We start from the raw sequence: 23,508 nt of genomic DNA, 5'->3' as shown, positions 1-23,508 counted from the left end.
TTAAAGTGTCCTGCTGTGTTTCTGTCCGTGAGGTGGGTAGCAAATTGAAGGTTTTGCAATTGTTGTTAAATCAGGAGCCTTCTGTTTGTACACTGTTGCTAGCTGGAATTTAATGATCGATTCAGTGTTACAAAGGAGATTGGTTCCTGAGCGTCCATCCACATCTCGCTAATCCATGCCGTGCATACAACAGTGTTGAATGAAGCCATTTTGAGGCAAGCAGGACTACTTTTGTAGTATTATTTCTGTATTATGGTCCTAAGCCACAGTATGCAGCTGTTTGAAATTTCCTCATCGCAGATAATGATGCTTTCACTCAGAGCTGCTTAGGCTATGGTCTACCAATCTGGATAGCAGCATCACCTTAATGACAGTCATTACTTGGCTCTCAGCTTCTCTGCTCCCAGCTGCAAGAACAGCCTGGAGACCTCTTTGGAAAGAAAAATAAAAGTCAATAAATCCAGATCTACAAAGGGCAGAAGAGGAAAAATGGCTCAGTAGCCTAAAAGAGAGACAGCTGAGTGGTAACAGAGGGATCACTGGAGTTGGATAAATGCATCTCAAAGAAAAGAGAATGCTGGCTCCCTCAAAGCAGGAGGCAGCTAAAAGGCAGAAGCAGATCTATGGAAAAGTGTAATATAGCAGAATATTCTGTAGAGAATAATGAGGGAAAGAGATCTGTGGAGCAGAAGATTATTTGCCTTTCACATATGAATGTCTGTCTTCTCATTGAAGCAGAGAGACCAAATAAACTTCGTTTGACTCAGGTTAAGGGAAATACCCAAAGTGCTATAACCAGTGAGATGTAGCTGTCACTGTTACTACACCTGTATGGCCATGGAACAGAAGGAAAATATATGAGAAAACCCATAACTGTGTCGCATTTGAAACTCATACTCTGTATTACAGATTACTGCTGAATGGCAGAGTTTGTGCATAACAACTTTTAGCAGATAGGACAGTATTTTAAATGTAGAAGTTAAGCTAGGTGCCTTTTTTGTTTCCCAAAGAATGTGTCTCTATCCTTGTCTAGGATAAAATGGAGTGGTTTCGAAACAGAGAATTTGATTTATGATCTCTTTGAGAAGGGAAGTGTCGGGGGAACTGTACTGTACTAAGTTTTATACCAAAATCTAGAAGAGGAGAGATTTCTGCCTTCTTTTAGAGCTAGCTATTAAAGTCCCATAGTGATTGCAGCTTTCCATGGGTTTTGTTTTGCTGTTCAGATATGTTTAGTGACATCAAACTTTGACAAGTGTCATACTGATCTTTTGTGTCTCATTTTGAGTAGCGTACTTAATAGAAGCTTGCACATTATGTTCCCAAAAGTGTCCCAAAGACTATATCTGTTAATGTCAGTTCTGCTAAGATGTCTTAGTTAACTGTACTGTACAGGAGAGAAGAACATTGCTTGTTAATTTAGAGAGGGAGAAAGCTTGATGACATATGAGAATGGCACACCATATATTTTAAGGTCTGTGTATGTAGCATTTGCTAGCTAAGCAGATACATTTTTTCCGTTCAGTATCTTTCCTTGTTTGAGCAGCACCATATTTTAAAGAGAATGAAATAAAGGCAACTTTTAAAGAGAAAATAAATTATGTAACAACATATTTTTTAAATAAGGTATCCTTAGAATTTTAGATGTTTATATATATGTGTGTGTGTGTGTGTGTGTGAAGCTACTGTCCTTAGGAAGGAGCTGGGCCAACCAATCCACTGCAAAAGAACAAAGTGCTTGGGGTTATGGGAGACGCTGATTCTTGGGATATTAGAAGCTTTTCACCTGAATAAAAATTCCCAGGTTTCTGCAGATATATTTAGCAGCACTGAGCCAGAACTAGAATCACAACAGTGCCTACATAAAGAAGGTGAAATAGGGTGAGGAGAAAGCAGTGCTTGGAAATGCAAATAGCCATAAGTTTCTCTTTCATTAGAGTGGGCCTGAAGTGCCAGAGAATGATCTCCTCTGAAGCTCCTGTTTGAAAAGCAGGCAGATGCCTCCTTGGCAGCTGTGCCAAGTATGTCTGAGCAGCATGTTAATCTGCCCCCAGCCTCGTGTGCCAACGCAGGCATATAAGGTAGCATATATAGCAGTGCCTGCTGTTGCTCCAGTAATGCTTTGCTGTGGTTCTCTCCAGTATTTCCCAAGTAGGTGCTGTAAAGAGGATAATTTCCACAGTTGACATGCAGAGGTAATCTAATGCAGCCTGTGGTCTGAGGAAGATTCACTGCCAAATGGCTGCTTCTGGTGGAGGGCAAGAAACAATATGTGGCTTAGCCCAGTTTTAAATTGGAGTGCTTGAGAAAGCCCTTTTCTAATTTTACTCTTAACCAAGGTAGACACTATTCCTCTTCTTTATTTCTGCAGGCTCTAAAGAGACAGCTCTCTGTGCTGGGATGTGAGAATTTTGTGCCAAACACAAATCTACTTCATCATGATAAGTTCAGAAGGGAGCCTTTTATTTCCAGTCTGATCCCTTCAAATATTCCCCACCTCCATAACCTGCTATTCCTCTGATGTTTGTGTTGCAGAAGAGAACATGAGGTTTCCGGTGATCAAGACCTGACTTTGACTCCATGTTGGCAGACAGCAGCTCTGACACTAATTGCTTTGCAAAGACTGTGCTGGTGGCCAGCCCTGCTCTCTTCTTCCCTCTGGCTCCCTTAGTCTTCAGGAACCTTTTAGCCTCACTATGCTTCATAGCCTCCAACATTTTGCCACAGCTACCACCAGCAGATCCCTTGCACAGTTTTGGCCTTCCTTCTTGGAGCAAGGCAAAGCAAAGCAAGGATCCCTCAGCCCTACAGCAGTCAGACTGTGTTCACTGCCACTTCCCCCTGAGGAGCTCAGGTTCTCCATCAGTGTGGCTCTGTCTCCACCTTGATCTCACTGTTGTCTGCTAAAGTTTAGGCATAAGGATGAACCCATTGATGCCAGCTCACCATACAGTTGTCATCAAGTGCACAGAGCAGGTTTCCCATCTCAGTGCCTGGAAAGCCTGAGCTGAGGTGTGCCCTGAGACATCTTGGCTGCCAGGATAGTTTAGTGATGTGTGTCTTTTCCCCAGAGACCTTGGCAATAGACAGCAGCTGTGAACTTAGCGCTCTTGCTTCTTAGTTGTGGGAAAAGGAGCGGAGCAAGGAACATGTGTTCTGAAGTTGGAAATGGCTTCTCCCTTTGTGTCCTACAGTGATGAGATACATGGATTGATATTAAACGCATTGGTAGCAGATGGGTCAAAAGTTATTTCATGCTATTTAGAACAAGTCCTTTGAGCTAAGGCTGTTGTAAACTCTAATTAGTCTATGCTAATCTTCATAATAAGCAGCTATTTCTAATGCAGATCTAACTGATGAGGTCTGACAGCATTTTCCACGCTTATTTATACTCTGGCAGGAAGCTGGTATGGTGCTGGTATCACAGTGTTTTGCTAGGTTGTGAAAATGCTGAGTTTTCAGTGCCATGCAGGGAGTTTGTATTTGTTGTACCTGCTCTCAGGTTACCAGCTTATGCCTGTTCAATTGTATTTATTCATACAGAGAACCGGGAAAACTCCTTCAGCCGTTCCCGAAGCTCCAGTGTGTCGAGTATCGACAGGGACTCCAAGGAGGCAATCACAGCCTTGTACTTCATGGAGTCCTTTGCCCGAAAGAACGACTCCGCTGTCTCCCCATGTCTCTGGGTTGGAACAGGCCTTGGTATGGTCTTAATCCTCTCTCTTAACCTGCCTGCCAGTGACGACTTACGGCAGTCAGAGCCGGTCATGGTGTCACCAAGTGGTAAGAGTGCAACCTTTTTGGTGTTTATTATCCATCTTGGGAGAATGGGAGAAAAGCTGTTTGATTTTATGTGGCCTTTTTGCCAGAAAACTCTAAGAAATGTATTAAGTAGGAGTCATTCACTACATAGATATTAGGAAGAAATTCTTTACTGTGAGAGTGATGAGACACTGGAACAGGTTGCCCAGTGAGGTTGTGGATGCCCCTCCCTGGAGGCATTCAAGGTCAGGCTGGATGGGGCTTTGAGCAACCTGGTCTAGATGGAAGAGTTCCTGCCTATAGCGGGGGGTTGAAACTAGGTGATCTTAAAGGGCCCTTCCAACCCAAACCATTCTGTGATTCTATGATTAAGGGCACATGGGTAAAAAGAGATGTATGTGACAAACCCGCAACTTCACAAACTGAGGCACTTTGGTTGCGGTAATCTTGAAGTTTGCCCTACACCTTGGGTGAAGTCACATTTATTTCTTGTGTGGACAGGGAAACTAGCAGGGATCCTTCATATTGGGAAACTGCAGTTCTGTGTGCTGCCCTGATGCTATCCTATCTGGGATGCTGTGAACAGTTTGGCTGTCTTTCCTGTCAGAAGGCTGCAGAGAAGCAGAAGGGAGCTCAGGAAAGGAAACACAAATGTTGGCATGTTGATGTACCAGGAGAGATCTTTGGCTGAGTGAGTGACAGATGGCAAAGCAGAGAGGACAGAGGGCCAAGAGAGGTCAGGGCTAAGGCAGGATGTGCTTATTGTGTAGTGAGTAAAATAATGTCAGAAAACAGGGTGACACAGGAGTAGTGGTAAGCCCCCACTCTATTTTGTTTAGACTGGATGGACCTGACTAAGGGTAGCAATTTTACTGATTGGGGAGTAAATAATCCTACTGGCAGAGATAAATTAAAAACAAAACAAAACAAAACAAAACAAAAGCAGCCTATCCCTGTGGTATTCAGTAGCATGTACTAAATAGGTTATTTGACATGGGCTGCCTGAGACCTTTCAGTAGTCACAGCCTATGTGTTCACTTCAGTGTGTGGTCAGGAAGAACTGAGCAAGGAAGACTTGTCACCCTGTCTAGATAAATGCACTTTCTGTCTCTACAAAAGCAGAAGTCGGGTGTCACCTGTGCTGTGCATCCACTGTGCTGACAACCAGTTAAATTGTGGTGCCAGTGCCAGTGAGAGAAGGTTGTATTTTGCAGGCACAGTTCTGACACTGAAAGGAGCCGTGCTGACCTTCGCATGCTTGGACTGCACAGGGACATTGATACATCCGCCGTATGAAGTATGGAGGGACCCACACAGTGCTGATGATGGTGAAAAAACAAGGAAAAGAAAACTTGTCATGCATTCCCCTTCTTCCTCCCAGGATATGGGTGAACATCAATTTGCAGTCATTTGTTCAGAAAAACAAGCCAAAGTCTTCTCATTGCCTTCCCAAACTTGTCTTTATGTCCACAACATCACCGAAACGTCCTTTTTATTGCAAGCAGATGTGGTCACCCTCTGTAACAGCGTCTGTCTGGCGTGCTTTTGTGCCAATGGGCACATCATGACACTGAGGTACTTATCTAACTAATATCATGGCAAAACTAAGCAAAGAGGTGGCACGGTGCCATCATGTTCCACTTGCACTTGCTGCAGTGTGCTTACATGGTTGATGCTCTGTGTTAGCTCCATGATAGATGTATTTAGTGCACGTTCTATATACAAGTAATTGCTCCTCTGGGAGTATTGCCTTGCCCACAGCCATACCTGTTCCTTGGCTTGCCTCCACATGGGGGTTAAGGCAGTGGAACAGCAAAATGAGCTCCTCTATTTCATAGCAGCTCCCCCATGATGACAACTAATGGTTGATGACTTATAGCTGGAATAAAACTTGTAATTTTTCTCAGTTACTGTAAATCATGTATAGAGCATAAAGAATAACTGGTACTTTTTATCCAATGTGAAGAGTGCGGTCCCATTTTGGGCTTTTGCACTCGGGGCACCTTATTTTTTTCCTTACCATTGCCCCACTGAGCTGACTGCACAGCATCACTGCAGTTATGCCCCTGCATCCCCACATCACCCCTTCCCTGGTCATGCCGTCTAAATCTGAGCAAGTGCCATCCTGCTGTACAGCCAGTGACCTGAAGGAGAAGCTGGAGGACAGCAGAGGGGTTGCTGTAGCCTTTGGGCTCTGCCATGTGCCCAGCAGGGACTCAGAGGGAGGCCTCAACCTGCACACTGCCCAGCCATGTGGCACAAGCCATGCTGTGTTTCAGACATGTCCCATGTGGTAAAAGCTGAGCGTTAAGGCAATGCAGCTGAAACTCCTCCCTGCAGGGAAGCAAAGTAGAAAGGAGAGCACTGTGTAGATGGCAGATTTTTTCCAGCTTACAGCTGCTCTTCAACTCCTCCAGTTATGAAAAACACAAAGTTACACATTGGTTTAAAATGCAACCGTGGAACAGATTTACCTCATGTGGCAATTTGTGACTAACCCAAGTCTCTGCTTCTCTTCAGCTTGCCCAGCCTTCGCCCACTGCTGGACATCAACTATCTGCCTGTGACGGATATGAGGATAGCACGGACCTTTTGTTTCAGTAACGAAGGGCAGGCTTTGTACCTCAGCTCTCCCACTGAGATCCAGCGCCTCACCTACAGCCAGGAGATGTGCGATAACCTTCAGGTAGGAATCACATCTTTACTTCACGCTGTCTTTGGGAGGGCTGGAGGCCTGAGCAGCGAGATGTGAAAGTGTGAATTGCCACCTTTGCTGCTAGATTTCTCAAAGTAGCGTTTTGCCAGGCTATGATTTCTAGTCAAAAGTAAGAACCGTGGCATTACCAGAGATGGTAATTTGTATTTGTTGTTCAATGGGAGGGCCTGCATGTTGGTGAAAGAAAAAAATATGCATTCCTTCCTGTCATTTATTTTTCAGATTTTAACTCTAAAAATGTCTTTAATACCTACAACTTCCAATAGATGGGTGGGGAACATGAGGCATACAGGTGCTGGTAGTATCAAAAAAACACTCTCTGTTTTAATGTATTTTTAATTATTTACCATCATTTTCACTCCACTAATTGGTCCTCCTCTACTTCCCCACGAGGAAAGCATCTCCCACTGTACATTAAAACTCAGTAGCTACAGAAATGGTCTAATTAAAATAATTTATTTTGAGCAAAGCTCCTGACAGCGTTAGGTTTGCCTTTTTATAATGAAAATGCAAATTAAAATGTCATTTATTGAAGAGGAGGAATTGTGAGAGGTTACGGGGAGAAACACAAGGAATAATATGAAAAATAAGAAGGTGAACAAGTTCTAGGTTATATAATTGGCACCGAGCGAGGAGAGAAATGCAGAAGAAATAGTCCTGCCAGCACTTATTGTCCCCTAGGGAATAACGTGTGCTGAGCTGCTTGAATCACATCACAGCAGCGTCTGTCTCAGGTCTGAAGGAGTGCTGGGAGGAGCGAGCATTGCATACAAGCTCTGGAACATTGGAAAATAGATCATTTTACAGGGAACCAATTTTAAAATGATCAAAAGGTTTGTTTGCTCAGTGCATCTGGGATGGTGGATTTATAAGCAAGAGGGTAGATTGTTAGTAACCTTAACAGCATCGTGCAACAGCAAAATGGAAACAGACCTTGCTTCTGTGTTCTGCTGGACTATGGCCACTTCTACCCTGGCTTTATCCATCAGAGGACATGAAGGGCTTGCACAACCATTATCCCAGTACAAAAAGCAGATAACCAGGTATCACCTGCTGCCCAGGAAAACAAGGCAAGCTGTATGAGAGAGGCCTCTCAGGCTTGTCAAAAGGCTGCAGTAATTTTTCTCCCTGGATCAGGTGACGGTGCAGGGAAGCAGTAAGTGTGAGTCACAGCTTTGTCATTGGCACTCAGCTTCCCAGGAGCCGAGTGCTTTAAGCAGCACAACAGCTGGATGTGCCTGCTCAGGCTCGGATGAGCAAACAGAGCTCAGCAGCAGGGCAGCAACTATTCTCATTGCACAGCCTCGCTGGTTTTAAATGCTAATTGGACTGCATGCTTTCTGTATCAGTTTAGTTCTGGAGATCCAACTTTTCCTTGTAATGCAGCAAATAAAGCTGAGCCTGAGATTTGCTTGGCCCTAATTCAGTTCACCTGCTCCAAAATTTCAGTTTCCACAGCAGTGCTTTCAGACACTGCCTGATGGTGCAGCCAAAACACACATAACAGTGAACTGGAGATGAGTGGGTTGTGGAGGGCAGTGGGTTTAAGAACAACTCTGAACTGCTAACCAGGAGTGAACTCAAGTGAGGTATAAAGGGAGAACAGAGTGACTGCCCTGCTAACCTGGAGCAGCTTAAAGCACAAGACCATGCAGGGAAAACCCAAGTCCTTTAAAAAGCATTAGCAAATCTAGTTAGCCCCACTATTCACCGGTCATAAAACACAACTGGTAAGTACCAATTAAGTTCTTCATACGACAGACCCTTTTAAAATGACTTGACTGGATCCAGTGCATTTGGCTCCTTAAGCTCATGCCTCCCCCCACCCCCAAACGTGCTTCCGTCTCAGTAGTGTTTCATGTCATTTTTGTCTGACTTTGCTAGGACATGCTTGGGGACTTGTTTACTCCTGTGGAAACCCCAGAAGCCCAAAACAGAGGCTTTCTTAAAGGGCTTTTTGGAGGAAGTGGACAAGCTTTCGACAGAGAGGAGCTTTGTAAGTGATTTTTCTTCCATGAATTAATACATGCAATTGCTTGCCCTTGGCACTGCAGATGTGAAAGTACAGAGAGCAAAAGCCTCCATGCATGCCATCTGCAGTGTGGTGGCATTGAGGACCACAATGTTTCACTCCACTCTGTATTTTTCCTTTGTAGTTGGTGAGGCCACAGCAGGAAAAGCATCTCGCAGTCTTGCCCAGCACATCCCTGGATCAGGTGGAATTGAAGGCGTGAGAGGAGCTGCAGGAGGAGTCATTGGGGACTTGACTCGTGCTCGCATTGCCCTCGATGAGAGGGGACAGAAGCTGGGTGAGCTGGATGAAAAGACCGCGAGCATGATGGCCAGTGCAGAGGCATTTTCCAAACATGCACATGAGGTAAGAGCCCTGGCATCATATACTCATACACATCATACATACATATGGTCCATTCTGACCAGTCTCTTTTTAAGCCACTCGGTCCAGCAGATCTATACAGGTAAGTGGTTGTGTACATAGGAGTGTTTACAGAATGCTAGGAAGATGAGAAAGAAACCTCTGGTACAGAGCTGTGATGCAGCTGTAAAGAATAGGGCTGGGTGGGATAGACAGCTTCTGTACTTAGAGTCAGAAATAGAAAGTTGTTCGGTGAAATCAAGACCTAGTGATTATATAGTGATTATATATACACTGCTGGCAAGAAGAAATGGCACTGAAGTACTTCACTACTTCTGAAGTTTGTGACGCCTGTTTTTTCCCCCCATTTCTGTAGGTGATGCTGAAATACAAGGACAAAAAATGGTACCAGTTTTAAACTCTTAAGGAATCTGCTTGTGGCTTTGTTCAGAACACTGCTGAGGGAATCAACGTTCGTTCCCAAACCTGTCAATCATCGGCCAGAAACAATTTTTGCTCCTAGAAGATGTTTTCCTCTTACTATATTGGATTCATCGCAGTGGGTGTCAAAGAAATACGAGTTGGAAATTAGAGTCATGTGGGCCTTACGGTGGCACCTGGCTTGTGCTGTAGCCAGTCTTTCTCAAATGGAACTCAACCATCACTGTGGCATGTGGCTTTTCAGAAGCTGTAGGTATGGAACTGTGGGGAGTGCGTCTGGTTACAAATATTCTGTACAAACTCAAATGTTAATGCACTTAGGAAACATTGCATGGTTAATTGACATCTTAAAAATGAAAAAAAAGAAAAAAAAGAAAAAAAAATAGCATGTTGTGACCGAAAAAAATGGGATTCATTTATATTGAGTAAAAAAACCAATACTTAAATGGCAAAAATCTTTATTTTTTAAAAATGAGACTACAAAAAGCCAGTACATTTCAAGCATGTTTGCTACTGTTCTCAACATACAAATGAGTTGAGCTGCGTTTTCTTATCTGCTACTCATTTCCCTTGAGAAACCTTGCTTGAAATCAGTGCTGTTTAACTCCTCCTGGAAGAATAAATGATTTCAAAAGCCTGTGTCCAAAATTCTTCAAGGGGCCAAACAGGCACTATCTGAAATGTCATTAAAACATGAGAGCAGATGATTTATTTTGCAATTCGGAGTACATGACATGTTGCCCTTATCTGTACTTAAAAAATGTGCCCTAGATTTATCTCGGTTGTTCCTGAAGGCGTCTGTGGCATTTTTCATCCCTGTGGTTTCACTGTCACTTGGTTGCCTTACTTCTCTGTTGCGGGAATAGAAAACAAATAGAAAATAATCACTTCTTGAAGTTAGAGGGGGCAAAATGGGAAAGCAAAATGGGGGAGTCCCATCCATTTCCACTCACGAAAGCTGCTCAGCAGCTTGCCAAACTGGGTTTTTTTTAAGTGGTTGGTGGAAGTTATGCTAAGGAGACTGCACAGTAACCCCATAAAGCTGGTGGAGAGAGCACAGCAGCGAGATCTCAAGATGGGCCAGGGGAAGGGCGTGACAAACAGTTGTTACAGTTTGGCACTGACTTGGCACATAGAGAAAATGACACCACTGGTGTGTGGTGATTCATTCTCTGCTCACACCACAAGAAGTAATTTGCTTCTGCTTCTGAGTGGCTTGTTTGGTTTCTGTAGTGGACTCCACATAACAATCTCCAGCCTGTAGAGATGGAAGAGAGCAGTAAGTAGAACCCATTACTTATTTATACAGATGGATTCTGTGTTTATAGGTACAGTACAGTTCCACACAGGTCAACTGTTTAAGTTAAGAAATTGTTCCAAGATTGTTTTGGAACCAAAGCTTAGAAGACTTGTTTTCACATACCCAAATTAGAAAGAGAGGAAAAGGTAGAAAAGCAGCAGGTGGAAAATTTTTAATTTTCTATATGGGAGAAATGGGGGATATTCCTTCAGGGAGTCCTGACTGACACTGATGCAAACAGACAGCATTGCCGTCATAACTAGAGCTTAACTTCAGTGGATTTTTACCATACCTGTGTTCAGATTTTCTCTCTTAAGGATGCCGTTCCTCTATCTTTTGCTTTCTTAAAATAAAACAGAAAGTGGTACAGGCTGGGAATCTGGCTTTACTGTCAGCCCAGCTATGCAAGTTAAAGGGATGGAATAGATCTGAGATGTTAAGTAAGTTTTAAGTTCATACCAAAGTATGAAAGTTGTATGCTTTACAACACTTTATGTTTCTCTGAGGGCAAAATCAAAAGAAGAACCCAGCCTGGTGTGGCTCCTCTTGGAAGGAGACCAGATGGGTTCTTCTCTGTCATAGGAAGAACTGGACTGTAATTGTGAGAACAGTAGAAGCTTTGTTGGAAAAGGGTCAGTGCCTGCAGTTCTGCTGAGAGCTATGGAACTGAAACTGTGTGTAACCCACAGGACATCCATGCATTACATGTTTGAGGAAAGAGCAAAGTCCCTGCTCTGATGCCAGTATGAACTGGGCTGGGGAGATCCTTCCAGTGACTCCATCACAGAGCTGGATGCTTCCGTATGAGAAGTATCACTGTAACCAGGTATCTGGAGTGAGGATCAATGACTATACTACCACAGTCATTCTCTCTTCTGTTTCAGTGCACATTCACTCTTCTTGTGCACTAGCCTATGCCCAAAAGCCACTACTTAGTCTGTGGTCAACAAAAGCGTGTTGTGCAGATCACGCAGACCTCTCCAACCAACCTTATGAGCTGAATTCTTTTTCCCTTCTCTGCTCTTAAGGAGAAGTTGAGGAGTCTGTATCAGTATCAGGATACCAACCGGTGATGGTTCTGTACCCATCCCTACACTTACTTATGCCCTAGGGTGGTGCAAATGAAAAGGCCTTTGCCAGTTCAAGTGTGGCACGAGTACATGCATGTTTTCCACTATACTTAGTGGAATTTATTAAATATTTATATACTAATTAATAGTTTCCGCTATTAATTGTTGTAATTGGCCTTCAAAAAATGAGCCCGTTGAATGCTGGCACATCGTGGCACACTGACATGACAGTAAGCAGTGCTACATGAGCTTTCTGTACACTACGCCTCGTGTGGGTGCTCACAGTGCAAAGCTCCCTTTGGCTTTGATGCCAGCAGTCCCTCCAGGCTGGAGCAGGACCCTGCTCGCTTGTTGGAGGACCTAGTGTAAAAACTGAACCATGACTTTCTTTAACTGCTAATCGCCACAGCATGCCCAGAGAAAAAAGTGTCTTCAGCAAGTCGTGTGTGCAATGTCAGACCTACTGGGGCAGCCACCATTCTCTTAAAAGCAGGGGAGAAACCTGCCGTAGAAATCCATCTGATGCAACAGAAGAATTAGAATTTAGCATCCCTCAAACTTAGAGTTTTTAATAAGAAATTTCCAAGCAGCTTTTCTTCCAGTACTCCCCATTGGGTCACAGCTGTATCTCGCTTTCCACTCTTATGTATTTTCAGTATTTCCAGACAGTTACAGATCCCTATTTCTGTTACGTTCGCCACTCGTGACTATAATTATCAATTTTCTTGTAGGCTGTAGAGATCTAAAAAGTTGTATATGTTTGTATATAGAACATTCTATATATAAAATATATATATGTAATGTATATGTTGTATAAGTTTGGTAGTGCACACTGTTAAACGCTTTCTATTGAGATTTATCATGTATGTGAAAAAAAAAACTTCACTTAAAAACATCAATGAGGGAGGATGAGCTCTCGCCTGGTTATTTATTGTGAGATGAGGGGGAGTGTGGGACCTGAGCGCTGCTGCACTTGATGGTGACGGCAGTGAAAACACAGCGCTCAGAGCCACGGGCATGGCCTGTCCTGTGGTGTGCTGCAATGAAGGATGCTGTGCGTTGAAATCACTCAGAGCGCCAACCTACAGCTCGAGGTATCATCTCCAGCAGTGTAACCCTCAGTTACAATAGACCGGGATGCCTAGAAGTGTTTGTTCCATGTAAAATGCTTTTGTTCATCTCAGTGCCCTTCTCACTCCCAGCCTTCTTTACAGGAATGCCCTCTCACAGCCATGTCCCCAACCCTGACTGAGCAGCACCCATATGTCTGGGTTGGACCAGTTGCCTTCACCTGTATTCATAGAGATGCGTATAGTCTGAGTATGCAGAGAAAATACATAAAATCGGATTATTTGTATGTTTTCCAACTAGGCGAACCTCCAGTGAACCACAGGCTATTTTGTTCAAAAGAATATAAATAAATCCATTCAGTGGAGTGTTAATTTAAGCTTCAAATGCTGAGTGAAGATGAGCAGAAGGAAAAGGTGTGAATTGGGTTTTGTTTCATATAATTACTGTTTTCTAAATGATTTTTTTTTTTTCCACAGCCCTCCAATCCACTGTTTCCATCCATTAAACATGCCCTGTATTACCACTGTAGCTTCCAACGTGAATGTTTAACAGAAACTCTGTTTGCTGCACGGGTTGTATAGACTTATAGTGTATAGAAACCCTCTAAAACAATATACAAAGCCCTTCTAGAAAAGCCATTTTACACCAGAATGCATTATAATGAAGGTAAGCATACAAAAATATGTATTATTATTATTATTTTCAGTATAATAGTAATAGTAATAGTAATAGTCTCGTGCGGGTTGGAAGGGACCTTAGAGATCATCGAGTCCAACCCCCGGGATAACAGTTTAAGAAGTGAAGAAGATGCTGCAGCTCAGATCAAAGCTGCGTTACACCTCAGGGCTCCTCCATTTATGAACTGGGCATATTGTAACAGAAGCAAAAAGCCTGAGTTCATTTAGTTACACCCCTTAGTATCCTGACACATAATTTTCTGTAACCTCAAGGTGAATTCAAGCACAGAGTATTTCAGCATGGAATAGGTTGGGTTTTTTTGCCCTGGCGTGGGCTCGGTATGAACACACTCTCTTTCATTAAGGAGTCTTGTGTGGCTGTTTGAAGTCAGCACTTCATCTCAATGTGAGCAATAGGCACGTAAATCTGTGTTTTCATTCATGTGTTTTGTTCTATGATTAAATCAGCAGCTCAAACATTGTACTTTTTTAGATGACAGCAAGCAACCAGTGCTCAGATTTGGTGTCATTTCGCTGGACAGTCTGTGTGGGTTTAACAGTCATCACTTCCATCGCAGAAAGGAGGGCAGAGCTGGGGTGAGCCACACGTGCTGAACTAACCCTGTCCTGTTCTCATGGGTTTCCCAGGGCAGCTCCACAATAAGAAACCTACAGCAGCTTTATCTGAAGCTGATTTGAGTTCCTAATTTAGGAGACAAAAATATATAAATAAAAATGAAGAAGAAGGAAAGAAAATAAAGGAAAGAACTGCTAATTAGTTGGTGTAGATCTCTTTTTTTTATCCCCGCTTGTACTCCTAGATTCTTTGTAGTAGTTCAAAAGGTGAGGGGCTTGTGTAGAACATTTGGATGGAGTTTACACTGCTCGCTTAGGAACACAGAAAATCTCACAGCAGCTGTTGCTGAGACCAGGATGGTCACATCCCTTCCTCTGACAGCAAAAATGGAGGCGCAGCCTGAACCCAGGCAGTGCTCCTGTGCTTTACAAGTCATTCCTAACAGCCATCCCTGGGAGGTTTGAAAATATCAGCCAAAGCTACCACGCTTCCAGTTCACCTTCCATATTCCAGCTAAAGATTTAGAGGACAAAACAGCAAGAAAAGCTCTATAACTCTCAATAAAATGAGAATAGAATGGGAGAACAGCAAAAGAACTGAACCAATTCAGAGCATTATGCCAGCTTTTGTCATCTGTCTGTCTTTCTCTGCTCCCCTGTACAGGAAAGTACAGCGCCCTTTTAGTAGGCAGCGCTACCAAGGAGAGCTTTGTCAAAGCAAGCAGGGCTAAACAAGGTTGCTGTATGCATATGAGGCCTGAGGAGCTATATCAGCTACTGATCAGAGTGGTTCCTGGTATCAAGTCTGGGACATTTTGCCCCCTACCAAAAAGGGTTCAGTGGTAGGATGAAACGTGAGCCATTTTGATAGGAAAGTGGATGTGAGCCAAGTAGAACAAGACTGCTCAACAAGTCATAGGAATGATGGGCTGTCCTGTAAGAATTTGGTGCATATGGAGTCACATTGAGTGAAGACAATGCAGCCCTGGTGTCTGCAGCTGGTTGTTGGCAATGGATCCTATCCCTGTTGACAGCCAGACACCCACCTGCTGCTGCATCAGCCTTGCAGAATGGCACGAGGCAGGAGCAACTCCTTGTGACAAGTGACAAAATGCCAAAACAAACATGACTCCTACCCTATCCATGTGTCCCTCCATCTTCCTTCTGGGCTACCAGACCACGTATGATACTGAGTGCACTGCAGTACTGACTGACAAAAGTGGGCAGGATAGAGACTCCAACAGCCAGAAAGACAAAGAGCAAACACACAGAGGCATTGCATCCTGGCTACAGGAAGACAAAGAGGGACCTGTGCTCTGAGTACACACTCCTGAGCCAGAGAAAAGCTATTTCCAACTGGGCCTCAGCCCACTGCGGGGGTGTAGGGCAGGAAACACAGGCAAAATTATGTGAATAATGCACACAGCCAACCTCTTCCTGGCTCACCTACCAGCTTCTGAAATTAACAGGTTTCATTTTCAGCACCATTCCCAGCAGTGCCTCAACTTACCCAAGTCTTGTTTTGCTCCTTGTGCTCGGGGGAATCAATGAGACTCATTGATGGTTAAAGTCTAATCAGAACGAAGGGATGTAAATAGCAGCAATCAGGCAGCAGCTCAGAACCAGCTCTGCTATCACAACTCAAACACAGCAGCTGCCTCATAGAGCAGTGGCCACTTTTATCTTCCCATTTGCTCCAAATTACCGCTTAATTATAATGAAGTCATCAAGTTTGTTTATCAAAATAAGTTTAGTTCAGTGTCAGTCATTTCATTGATTAGCATCCCCATCTGGAGGGGCTTGCTGAGAACCACCGCCTGAACTCCTAAAGGCAATCTGCAGGAGGGGAATGCTGCCATGTGCCAGAGAGCGGCTCAAATCACAGAGGCTGCAGCGAGGCCTGAATACCAGCACAGGTGCATCGCTGCGTGACACCCAGGAACAGGAACTCATCAGGCCGTGTGAATCAGTAATGAATCCAACCCAGCATCGATACAGGCAGAGCACACAAATGGTCTGACACCAGGGGGCTGCTGTTCAGGTCTGGTAATAGCAAAGCTTTAATACGCCCAGAATAGAAAGGAAGCAACTGCCTATCAAGTGAATGCCATGGATAAAGAGCTCAGTTATCAGGTGACAGATGTGAAAACCACCCCGCAGAGAGGGCAGAAAGGAAACAAACAAATGAAAATCTCAATGCAATGAGAAGAAAAACACAAATTGAAACAGGCAGGTGGGTCAGCTCCATGCTGGGAAGGGCAGTGGGCCATCACTGCTTAATGCCTGCCTCCATACCATGACTGTTCTGCTGCATGACATGCAGGTCCTTTACGGTAAGGGTGACAGAGCACTGGCACAGGCTGCCCAGAGAGGCTGTAGAGTCCCCTTCTATGGAGATACTCAAGATCCATCTGGATGCTTACCTGTGTGACCTACTGTAGGGTACATGCTTTAGCAGCAGAGTTGGCCTTGATATCTTGAGGTCCCTTCCAAGCCCTGCGATTCTGATGGTGTGATTAAAGCCCAGGATGTGGCCTTCTGTGCATGGGCCTCATTAACACCTGAGCTCACCAGGCTGAGATGCTTTTCTTCATTTTTCTTCATTACCTAAAATGAAGACTTTGGCTACAGATTTTGTTAGTTACAAGAGCTCTAACACTGTCCCCCAGTTGCACTCAATGTGAGCATTGCACGGCTGCTCCATGAAAAACCACTGCACTTCAACATCAGCTGCAGAAACAACTGCAGAATGCTCCTAGCAGATGGCTGTGAAACTTGATGGTAAGTAAAGTACAAATATGGTGATATTTTATTTTTTTTTTGTCCTGTACACAATTACACATAAAAACCTCCAAATAGTCTTTGTTTTAATTAAAAAATCTAGTTCATTTCATATGTAATAAATTCATTAGACTTTCTTTTAAATTACAAGAACAACTAAATTAAATACTGTGCTTTTAGCAATTAAAAACTTCCACAGTTCCGTAAACATCTCAGCACCACCTGACCTTTGGAAGGCTCAGCATGGTAAATTCATAGCAGCTTCCACAACCCAGTTCAGAAGATGGTTTATAGTGATGACCACAGAAACATAAGCAGGAGGCCTGCTGCTGCCTGCTGGTGTGCTGGGCCTTGCCCTGAGCAGCTCACGGTGTCTTCCAAAAACAAGAAAGCCACGTTTCACATCTACAGCTCCAGGTCCTGCAGGTCTCCCCAGCTAGGTCCAATCCTCACTTTAACATTCAGTTTTACTGAGAGCTTGACAGCGTTTTCCATCTCATGCTTGACAATCTGAGCTACCTGCAAGAAAACACACACTGAGTTTTGCAGCATTGTGTAGGAACCCAAAACACAGCAGCTCAGTGCTCTTTCTGTTGGTAGCTGTGGTGGTTGGGCATCTGAAGCTTTTCCATGTGTTCACTGGCACTGAATTGCCACTGATGGAAATGTAAAGGAACATTTTAATCCTGATTAGGATTTATGAACTGGGAAGTTGTTTGAAACAAATAACATTTTATGCATTACAGAGTTGGGACCATCTACAGATGGTAGAAACCACATAGATTTGCCCTCAGTTTGGTTGTGGCAACTCCAGCTTGCTGCCCTCCAAAGATATTTCTAAGAAAATCTTCATTTAGGTACAGTAAATGTGTACCCTACATGCCCAGAAGATATATCTGTTCTGGACTTTCTGGACTGTGAGACTGGGTATTTCCCCCCCCAGTAAATAGTTGTCTTGGACCAAAGGCACAGACTGTCCTGATTGCTTGTATGAGTGAATCTTTTCATTCACACTCACCCCATGAACCACAGTTGAGTAAGAAGCAGCTCTGAAATGATTGAGTCACATCTCAGCCTCAGACTGCTGTGCCCGTGGGAGCTGTCCAGAGCATCCAGCCCTGCAGAGCTTTCCATTCTTTACAGGTGCCCACAGGAGAAATTACCCCATAAGACCACAGAATCATAGAAATTTTTCTGGGGAAAGGAGAAGGGATGCTGGGAAGATCATAGCACATATGCTTACAACAGCATTAAGAAGCAGAGGGAGATCTGTCTTACAAAATCTACACCCTTACTTAACATATTTCATAATGTTCTTGATAACCTAGAAAAAGCCTTTGAAATAGGACGTAATTCAGTACAGACAAGTACAGAGAATGGGGAAGTAGAACAGAAAACTAGGGTAGAAATAATCTCCTGTTCAAAAATAGGATGAAACATAACCATCCATGGAGGAGAAGAAAAAAAAAAAAGGCGTTATCAGAAATTAAAGGCTGAACAGAGCCTAAGTAAGGCATACTGTTGTGAGAAAGAAAGCCAATATAATTCTAGGATCTGGAAAAAGAAAATGTTGCTTGCATGACACATGGATCAATTTTTCACTGTACTGAAAACCTCTGCAGCCTTGATTAAGAGTTGGGAGCAGTAATTCAAAAGAAATGTGAACCCTATAGAGGAAGCTCTCTGAAAACAGCAACAGACCCAGCCCGCCTGCCCAGCGAAGAACATGGCACAGCACTGTTGCCTTTACAGTAGAAGCCATCAGTCTACAGAAGACAGTTGCAGAGATACAAGAAGCTGCATGGGGCCCCTGGGGAAGCTGATGGGATGAAACAGGTCATACACCACTGCTGACCTGGGGGACTTTGGGCTCTGAATTGCCTGTGAATTAAACAAGTGTTTCCACTTCCAGCACTCTCAATGGCCAGCTAAAACACACTAGGAAAAATACCGGCCAACTTGTATACATAAAAACAACAATGCCAGGATAAAGCAGGCAGTAAAAAAAGAAATAAATCTAGAAAGCACCCAGCCTTTGATTCCCAATCTATCCCACAATTTAACATTCCTTCCTGACCCCTTCTAGCTGATACCAACACAACAGGTTGAGGGTTGAGCCACGTTCTTCCATTTTCATAATATTCTCACCATGCTGCTGTTGTGATGAGCTCTGAAAGCTCCATCCTTCTACTTTGTCATTCTGCACAGACTATAAAAGCCCCAATATCTCCTATTTTTCATACCTTTAGTTCAAGGAAAAACAGCCATTACCCCAACTATTTGCAAGGATACTCTGTTGACTGCAACATAAACTACTAGGTATTTTTAGTTGTCCTTTGTGCATTTTTGCAGCTGAAAATAATCTGGAGCCAGCATCAAGCGTGTGACCACACTAACCTGTCTGAATACAAATTACTACTCCAGCTAAGAAACGCATGACTTACAGTGCAATAAAATTTCGGTGCCAGCAAGATGAAAAAGTCACCAACGCAACCAAGTTATGCTCACTTTTTACTTAAATGTGTTTAGTGAGCACGGAGGTGATGGATTGATGGTTGGAGCAGATAATCTTAGTGGTCTTCTCCAGCCATAATGGTTACATGACTCTATGATTCTATTAGAAGGACTTATTAATTCAGGCCTTACTTTGAGTGAGGGCTTGAGTGGGGTGGATTTAAAGAGCTCCTTCCCAATCTGTATCTTTTCACTATAGTAAGAATCTAATGGTGCATCTCAATGGAGAGCAGGCAGTATTGTCACAAAGAAAGCCCTTTCAGGCCCTACAAAAAAAATAATATGAAAAGACAGGAAGTACATTGTTGTTTCAGTAGAAGGAAATCCCTGAAAAACTTGCAAGCTGAAAATTCAGGGAAATATGCCTTGGGTACATGCACTGTTCTATTCGATTGCCCAGGGAATCAATTCTCTAATTTCCCTTAGAATTAGAAACTACTAATAGTTGCCCTGGAATTAAAGGCTGTTACTGAAAAAATCTAAAACAGTAAGTAAGTATAAATAAATAAAATGAAAGTCCTTGGATATGGCCCCAGTTCTTCTGGGGATACTACGATAACTTGAATTCAGTGTCTAAAGATGTTAAAGCCTATACTCTAGAGGGATTTCAGTTCTCTACATAATGTAAATTAGGAGCCTTTTCATGTTTGTGACAGCCTGCCTGGATGGAAGAAGCAGATGTCTGATCGGAGCTGGCAAAACAAACAGAATCTGGGATTCAAGAGAAAAATATTAAACACTTTGTTTTAAGAAAACTGGAAAATATTGGTCAGACCCATCACTACTGCTGTCTCTGCTTGCCACTGGGATGTGGTCTTCTGTCATTTGGAAGGCATACAGGCAGAATAAAATGGGAGGACACTCAAAGATGCAGAAGCACATCCTGGGAGCCTTCCTGGATTTGTGCTCAGGACTTGGGCAAACACTTTGCTGCCAGCACACAGCTGAGAGGTTTACTGCTGAGAGCTGTCAGACACCAGAATGCACAGACACTCCTGCACAGGAGAAGAGCATACACAGACATTTATGCACATGAAAAGTGCCTTAAGTCCATGCAGCACATTCACTGTATCTATTTTACTGCTACCCCTAAGAATATTGCCAGAAAGACGTGTATGCAGGGAATGAGGAGGCAGTACCAAATGCAAACTATGGTGATATGAACACATGCACTGAGTTAGGCAGCAGAAGACAAAGAGAATAAGGAGAAAGGCAAAAATAAATCCAGACTCAGGGAATTTCCAAATGAGAAATACTTTCCCCTGCAGCTATCAACAGTACTAAGCTATTTCACTCATATGTTGAGGAGAAGATGCAAGAACTGTTCGAACAGGCACTAGAAAAAAAGCTATGAACTGCAGTCACAGGGATGGTTTAAGTCTGAAAGTAAAGGAATCAAGAATATAAATATCATTTTTCAACCAATTTACCATTTCTTTCACAAGCCCTTTAGCACACCATCAAGAGAAGATCCATCTTAATTAAGAATTGTTTCAACATCGTAATGCTGTAGATAGCAAAAAAAAAACAACTGCACAGCTGTACCTGGATCACATCATCTTCTGCAACTTCATAGAGGAGCTCATCATGGAGCTGAAGGATAAAGAAACCTCCATTGATCGGATGCAACATCTCTCTGTTTCTCTTCCTTGACAACCTTCCTATATAGGTGAAGAAAGAGCACAGTTTGTTAGACACCACCAAAAGCACAATTTTGTAACCAAAAAGCCTTCACACATCCCTAATACAAAGAAAAAGAATACAAAGAACAAATGAAAAATCCCATGTTGATGGATAAAACCAGAAAACTTTTCTATCCTATTCATATTTGTACACCTACTGAGGCAAAAAATGTACAATGACAAGCATTTTAAATACAAATATTTCAGCCTTAGTTTGTAAAGACGTGAATCAGAACAGAAACAAGAGACAGTTGCGTCTCCTGAACCATCTGCTTTAAAAGTAAATTTTAAACAAAATCATGTCAAGTTTAATCAGAAGTTGCCTACAATGTTCTCTCTGGAAACAAAAGAGGATCCTGTTTTTTTTTTCCCAAAATCATTTTAATGGCTAGTTTAAAAACACACTGATCTCCTCCTAAATGCAGTTATCTGAAATCGTAGCTATTAGTTCTGATTAAAAATGATAATAAAATTAAAAAGCAGTTTTTGAATTAGCTGGGAAGCAGCTGACAAAAAAGAAATAGGAACCTCATGGACCTCATGGGCCCTTCACAGGTTCAAGGGCACCCTCAACAAGTTTGGCAAGGACATGAAGCTGTGTGGCATAGCTGACATGTTAGAAGGAAGGGATGCTATTCAGAGGGACCTCAGCAAACTCAAAAGGTAGGCCCCTGTGAACCAAACGAGGTTCAACATAGCAAAGTGCAAGGTTTTACACTTCAGCCAGAGTAATTCCAGATATGTATTCAGACTGGGAGATGAATTCCTTTACAGTAGCCCTGCAGAGAAGGACGTAGGGGTTCTGGTGAATGAAAAACAGAACATGAGCCAACAGCTTGGAAGGCCAATGGTTTGAATGCAAACAAACAAAAATCCCAACTCACACATTCAAAAGTTATTTGTTTTGCAGGTCAGCTAAAGGAGGACTGCAGTTCACAACTACAGCAATGGTTTAACTCTATGTTCCTCACATAAACCTCACACTCAACACTGCTGCTTCAAGAAGTCACATGACACAGCATGCGTCTCTGAAGGGAGAGACACCTACAACTCGCTCAAAGGGAATTCTTTCAAGTTCTTGAAGTAGCTTGTGCTATGAAGGAGCAAAAACTGTCTCAAAGGAATCTACTCTTCCTCCTAATTACCCTCCCTGGTGGGCAAAGACTGCCAGTTTCTGCCTCTGGAGAGGTAAGCTGCTGTAGGTGCATGCCGACTGTCCATAGCAAACCTTAGAAGAAATCTCCTTGAGATTTTGAGAGGCTTAAGAATTAATTATTTAGTTTTCCTTCTCATGTTCAGAAATCATTATTCACATTAAGACAGCTTCACGCTTCAGGCTGAAGAACAGAGCTATCAATGAAACGTAGCATTCTGTCCCTTATTTCTTTCTAAAAATATATGATTGATGAACAAAACACTGTCTACATTATGTGTAGAAAGTCCTCATAACACTCCTCTGGGAATGAGTACCCCAACACAGCTTTGCTGTCTGCAGACAGAAGAAATTTATGCTGATAACTGCTTCATTATACCACCATCATGGAGCCTCTGTACATCAAAGGTCAGTGAATTCTGATCTTAAGTCTAACAAAAGGAATACATATATGCATATTTGTGGAACTAGAAGTTGGTCCACCCCATCTTTTCACAGCTTTTGAAGCCTCTATATCTGCTTGGCTTCTTTTTCCTACTTTTCAACAAATCTATAGCAGCAACACAATGTGCAACATTTACTTCGGGGCAAAATGGGGTTTCTAATATGAACACAAGGTTTTCTTCACCATATCTGTTGAACAGACATTCTCTCTCATTTCTTACAACTCCTTTGCCTGTTAAGCACATTCTTATTACTGTCAGGAAATAAAATTTGCCCCCCACCTAAGCCAAAGTCTCAAAGATTTTACAGGCACTATTTTTTTCTCATTACTATCACCAAAATTTTTACTTCAGAGTGCAAGGAAGAGGTGAGTATACCTGTCTTATCTCTCTGGAATGAGTTCTCCAGATGTCCATGGGACTTGGTGACAGAAGAGAGAGCTTCCAAGCGTCTCTGAATGTTCACGGTGGCTGTTTTGACAATGTCGGCAGCAGATCCCTGAACAGTTGTGTTCACAGCCTGGCGCTCTGCCTAAATAATAACAAATATTTTGTTATTTGTTTTTCAGAACCCACCCAAAAAATAAATGCCACATGTACTTCATTAAAAAATAGTAAATATATGGCCAGCTCCAGGCACAGTAAAACCTCCAGAGTTCAATATATCTGCCTGTGATATTATAGACTAACTTCTTGCACAGTATTTCTCCAGCTGACTGAATAGAGCAGTATATCCACACATTTGAAATGCACTGTTGGTATGAGAGACAGTAATCTGAAAAGTCACATGCCACAAGAGGGAGAAGGACAGTAGACATGATCATGGGCTCTTGTGAGGGCCAGGAAGGTCTCCCAGATAATTTGAGTACCATGCCTATCTTCAAAACTGTCAGGAATGGATAATGATCAGTTTTAATGCAGTAGCCCCTAACTGCTGTGCAAAGCCAC

General features: G+C 42.9%; 2 protein-coding genes across 12 annotated transcripts in view; one reads left to right on the top strand and one right to left on the bottom strand.

Annotated features, from left to right (window-relative positions):
- STXBP5L (syntaxin binding protein 5 like) overlaps nucleotides 1-12,575 on the top strand; it is a 158,498-nt gene extending 145,923 nt beyond the window's left edge. For 7 of the 9 annotated variants that reach the window (XM_032447298.1, XM_032447294.1, XM_015874617.2 and 4 more), the window contains 6 exons: nucleotides 3,544-3,783; nucleotides 4,977-5,337; nucleotides 6,283-6,448; nucleotides 8,363-8,474; nucleotides 8,635-8,855; nucleotides 9,229-12,572. In XM_032447298.1, the coding sequence (XP_032303189.1) occupies nucleotides 3,544-3,783; nucleotides 4,977-5,337; nucleotides 6,283-6,448; nucleotides 8,363-8,474; nucleotides 8,635-8,855; nucleotides 9,229-9,270 (1,142 nt within the window). In that variant the 3' untranslated portion in view covers nucleotides 9,271-12,572. Of the gene's footprint in view, nucleotides 1-3,543; nucleotides 3,784-4,976; nucleotides 5,338-6,282; nucleotides 6,449-8,362; nucleotides 8,475-8,634; nucleotides 8,856-9,228 lie in introns of all 9 variants that reach the window. The other 2 variants (XM_015874624.2, XM_015874608.2) reach the window with 1 other exon arrangement.
- A 4,224-nt stretch (nucleotides 12,576-16,799) lies between these two features.
- POLQ (DNA polymerase theta) overlaps nucleotides 16,800-23,508 on the bottom strand; it is a 48,454-nt gene continuing 41,745 nt past the window's right edge. For all 3 annotated transcript variants that reach the window (XM_015874562.2, XM_032447287.1, XM_015874571.2), the window contains 3 exons: nucleotides 22,939-23,092; nucleotides 20,828-20,943; nucleotides 16,800-17,287 (listed from right to left, as the gene is read on the bottom strand). In XM_015874562.2, coding sequence (XP_015730048.2) covers nucleotides 17,174-17,287; nucleotides 20,828-20,943; nucleotides 22,939-23,092 — 384 coding nt within the window. In that variant the 3' untranslated portion in view covers nucleotides 16,800-17,173. The remainder of the gene's footprint in view (nucleotides 17,288-20,827; nucleotides 20,944-22,938; nucleotides 23,093-23,508) is intronic.

This window comes from Coturnix japonica, chromosome 1, assembly GCF_001577835.2.
Source record: "Coturnix japonica isolate 7356 chromosome 1, Coturnix japonica 2.1, whole genome shotgun sequence".
In the NCBI taxonomy this organism is placed as follows: domain Eukaryota; kingdom Metazoa; phylum Chordata; class Aves; order Galliformes; family Phasianidae; genus Coturnix; species Coturnix japonica.
Note: the sequence above shows the minus strand (reverse complement) of the source record. Positions and strands in the feature narration are given on the sequence as shown.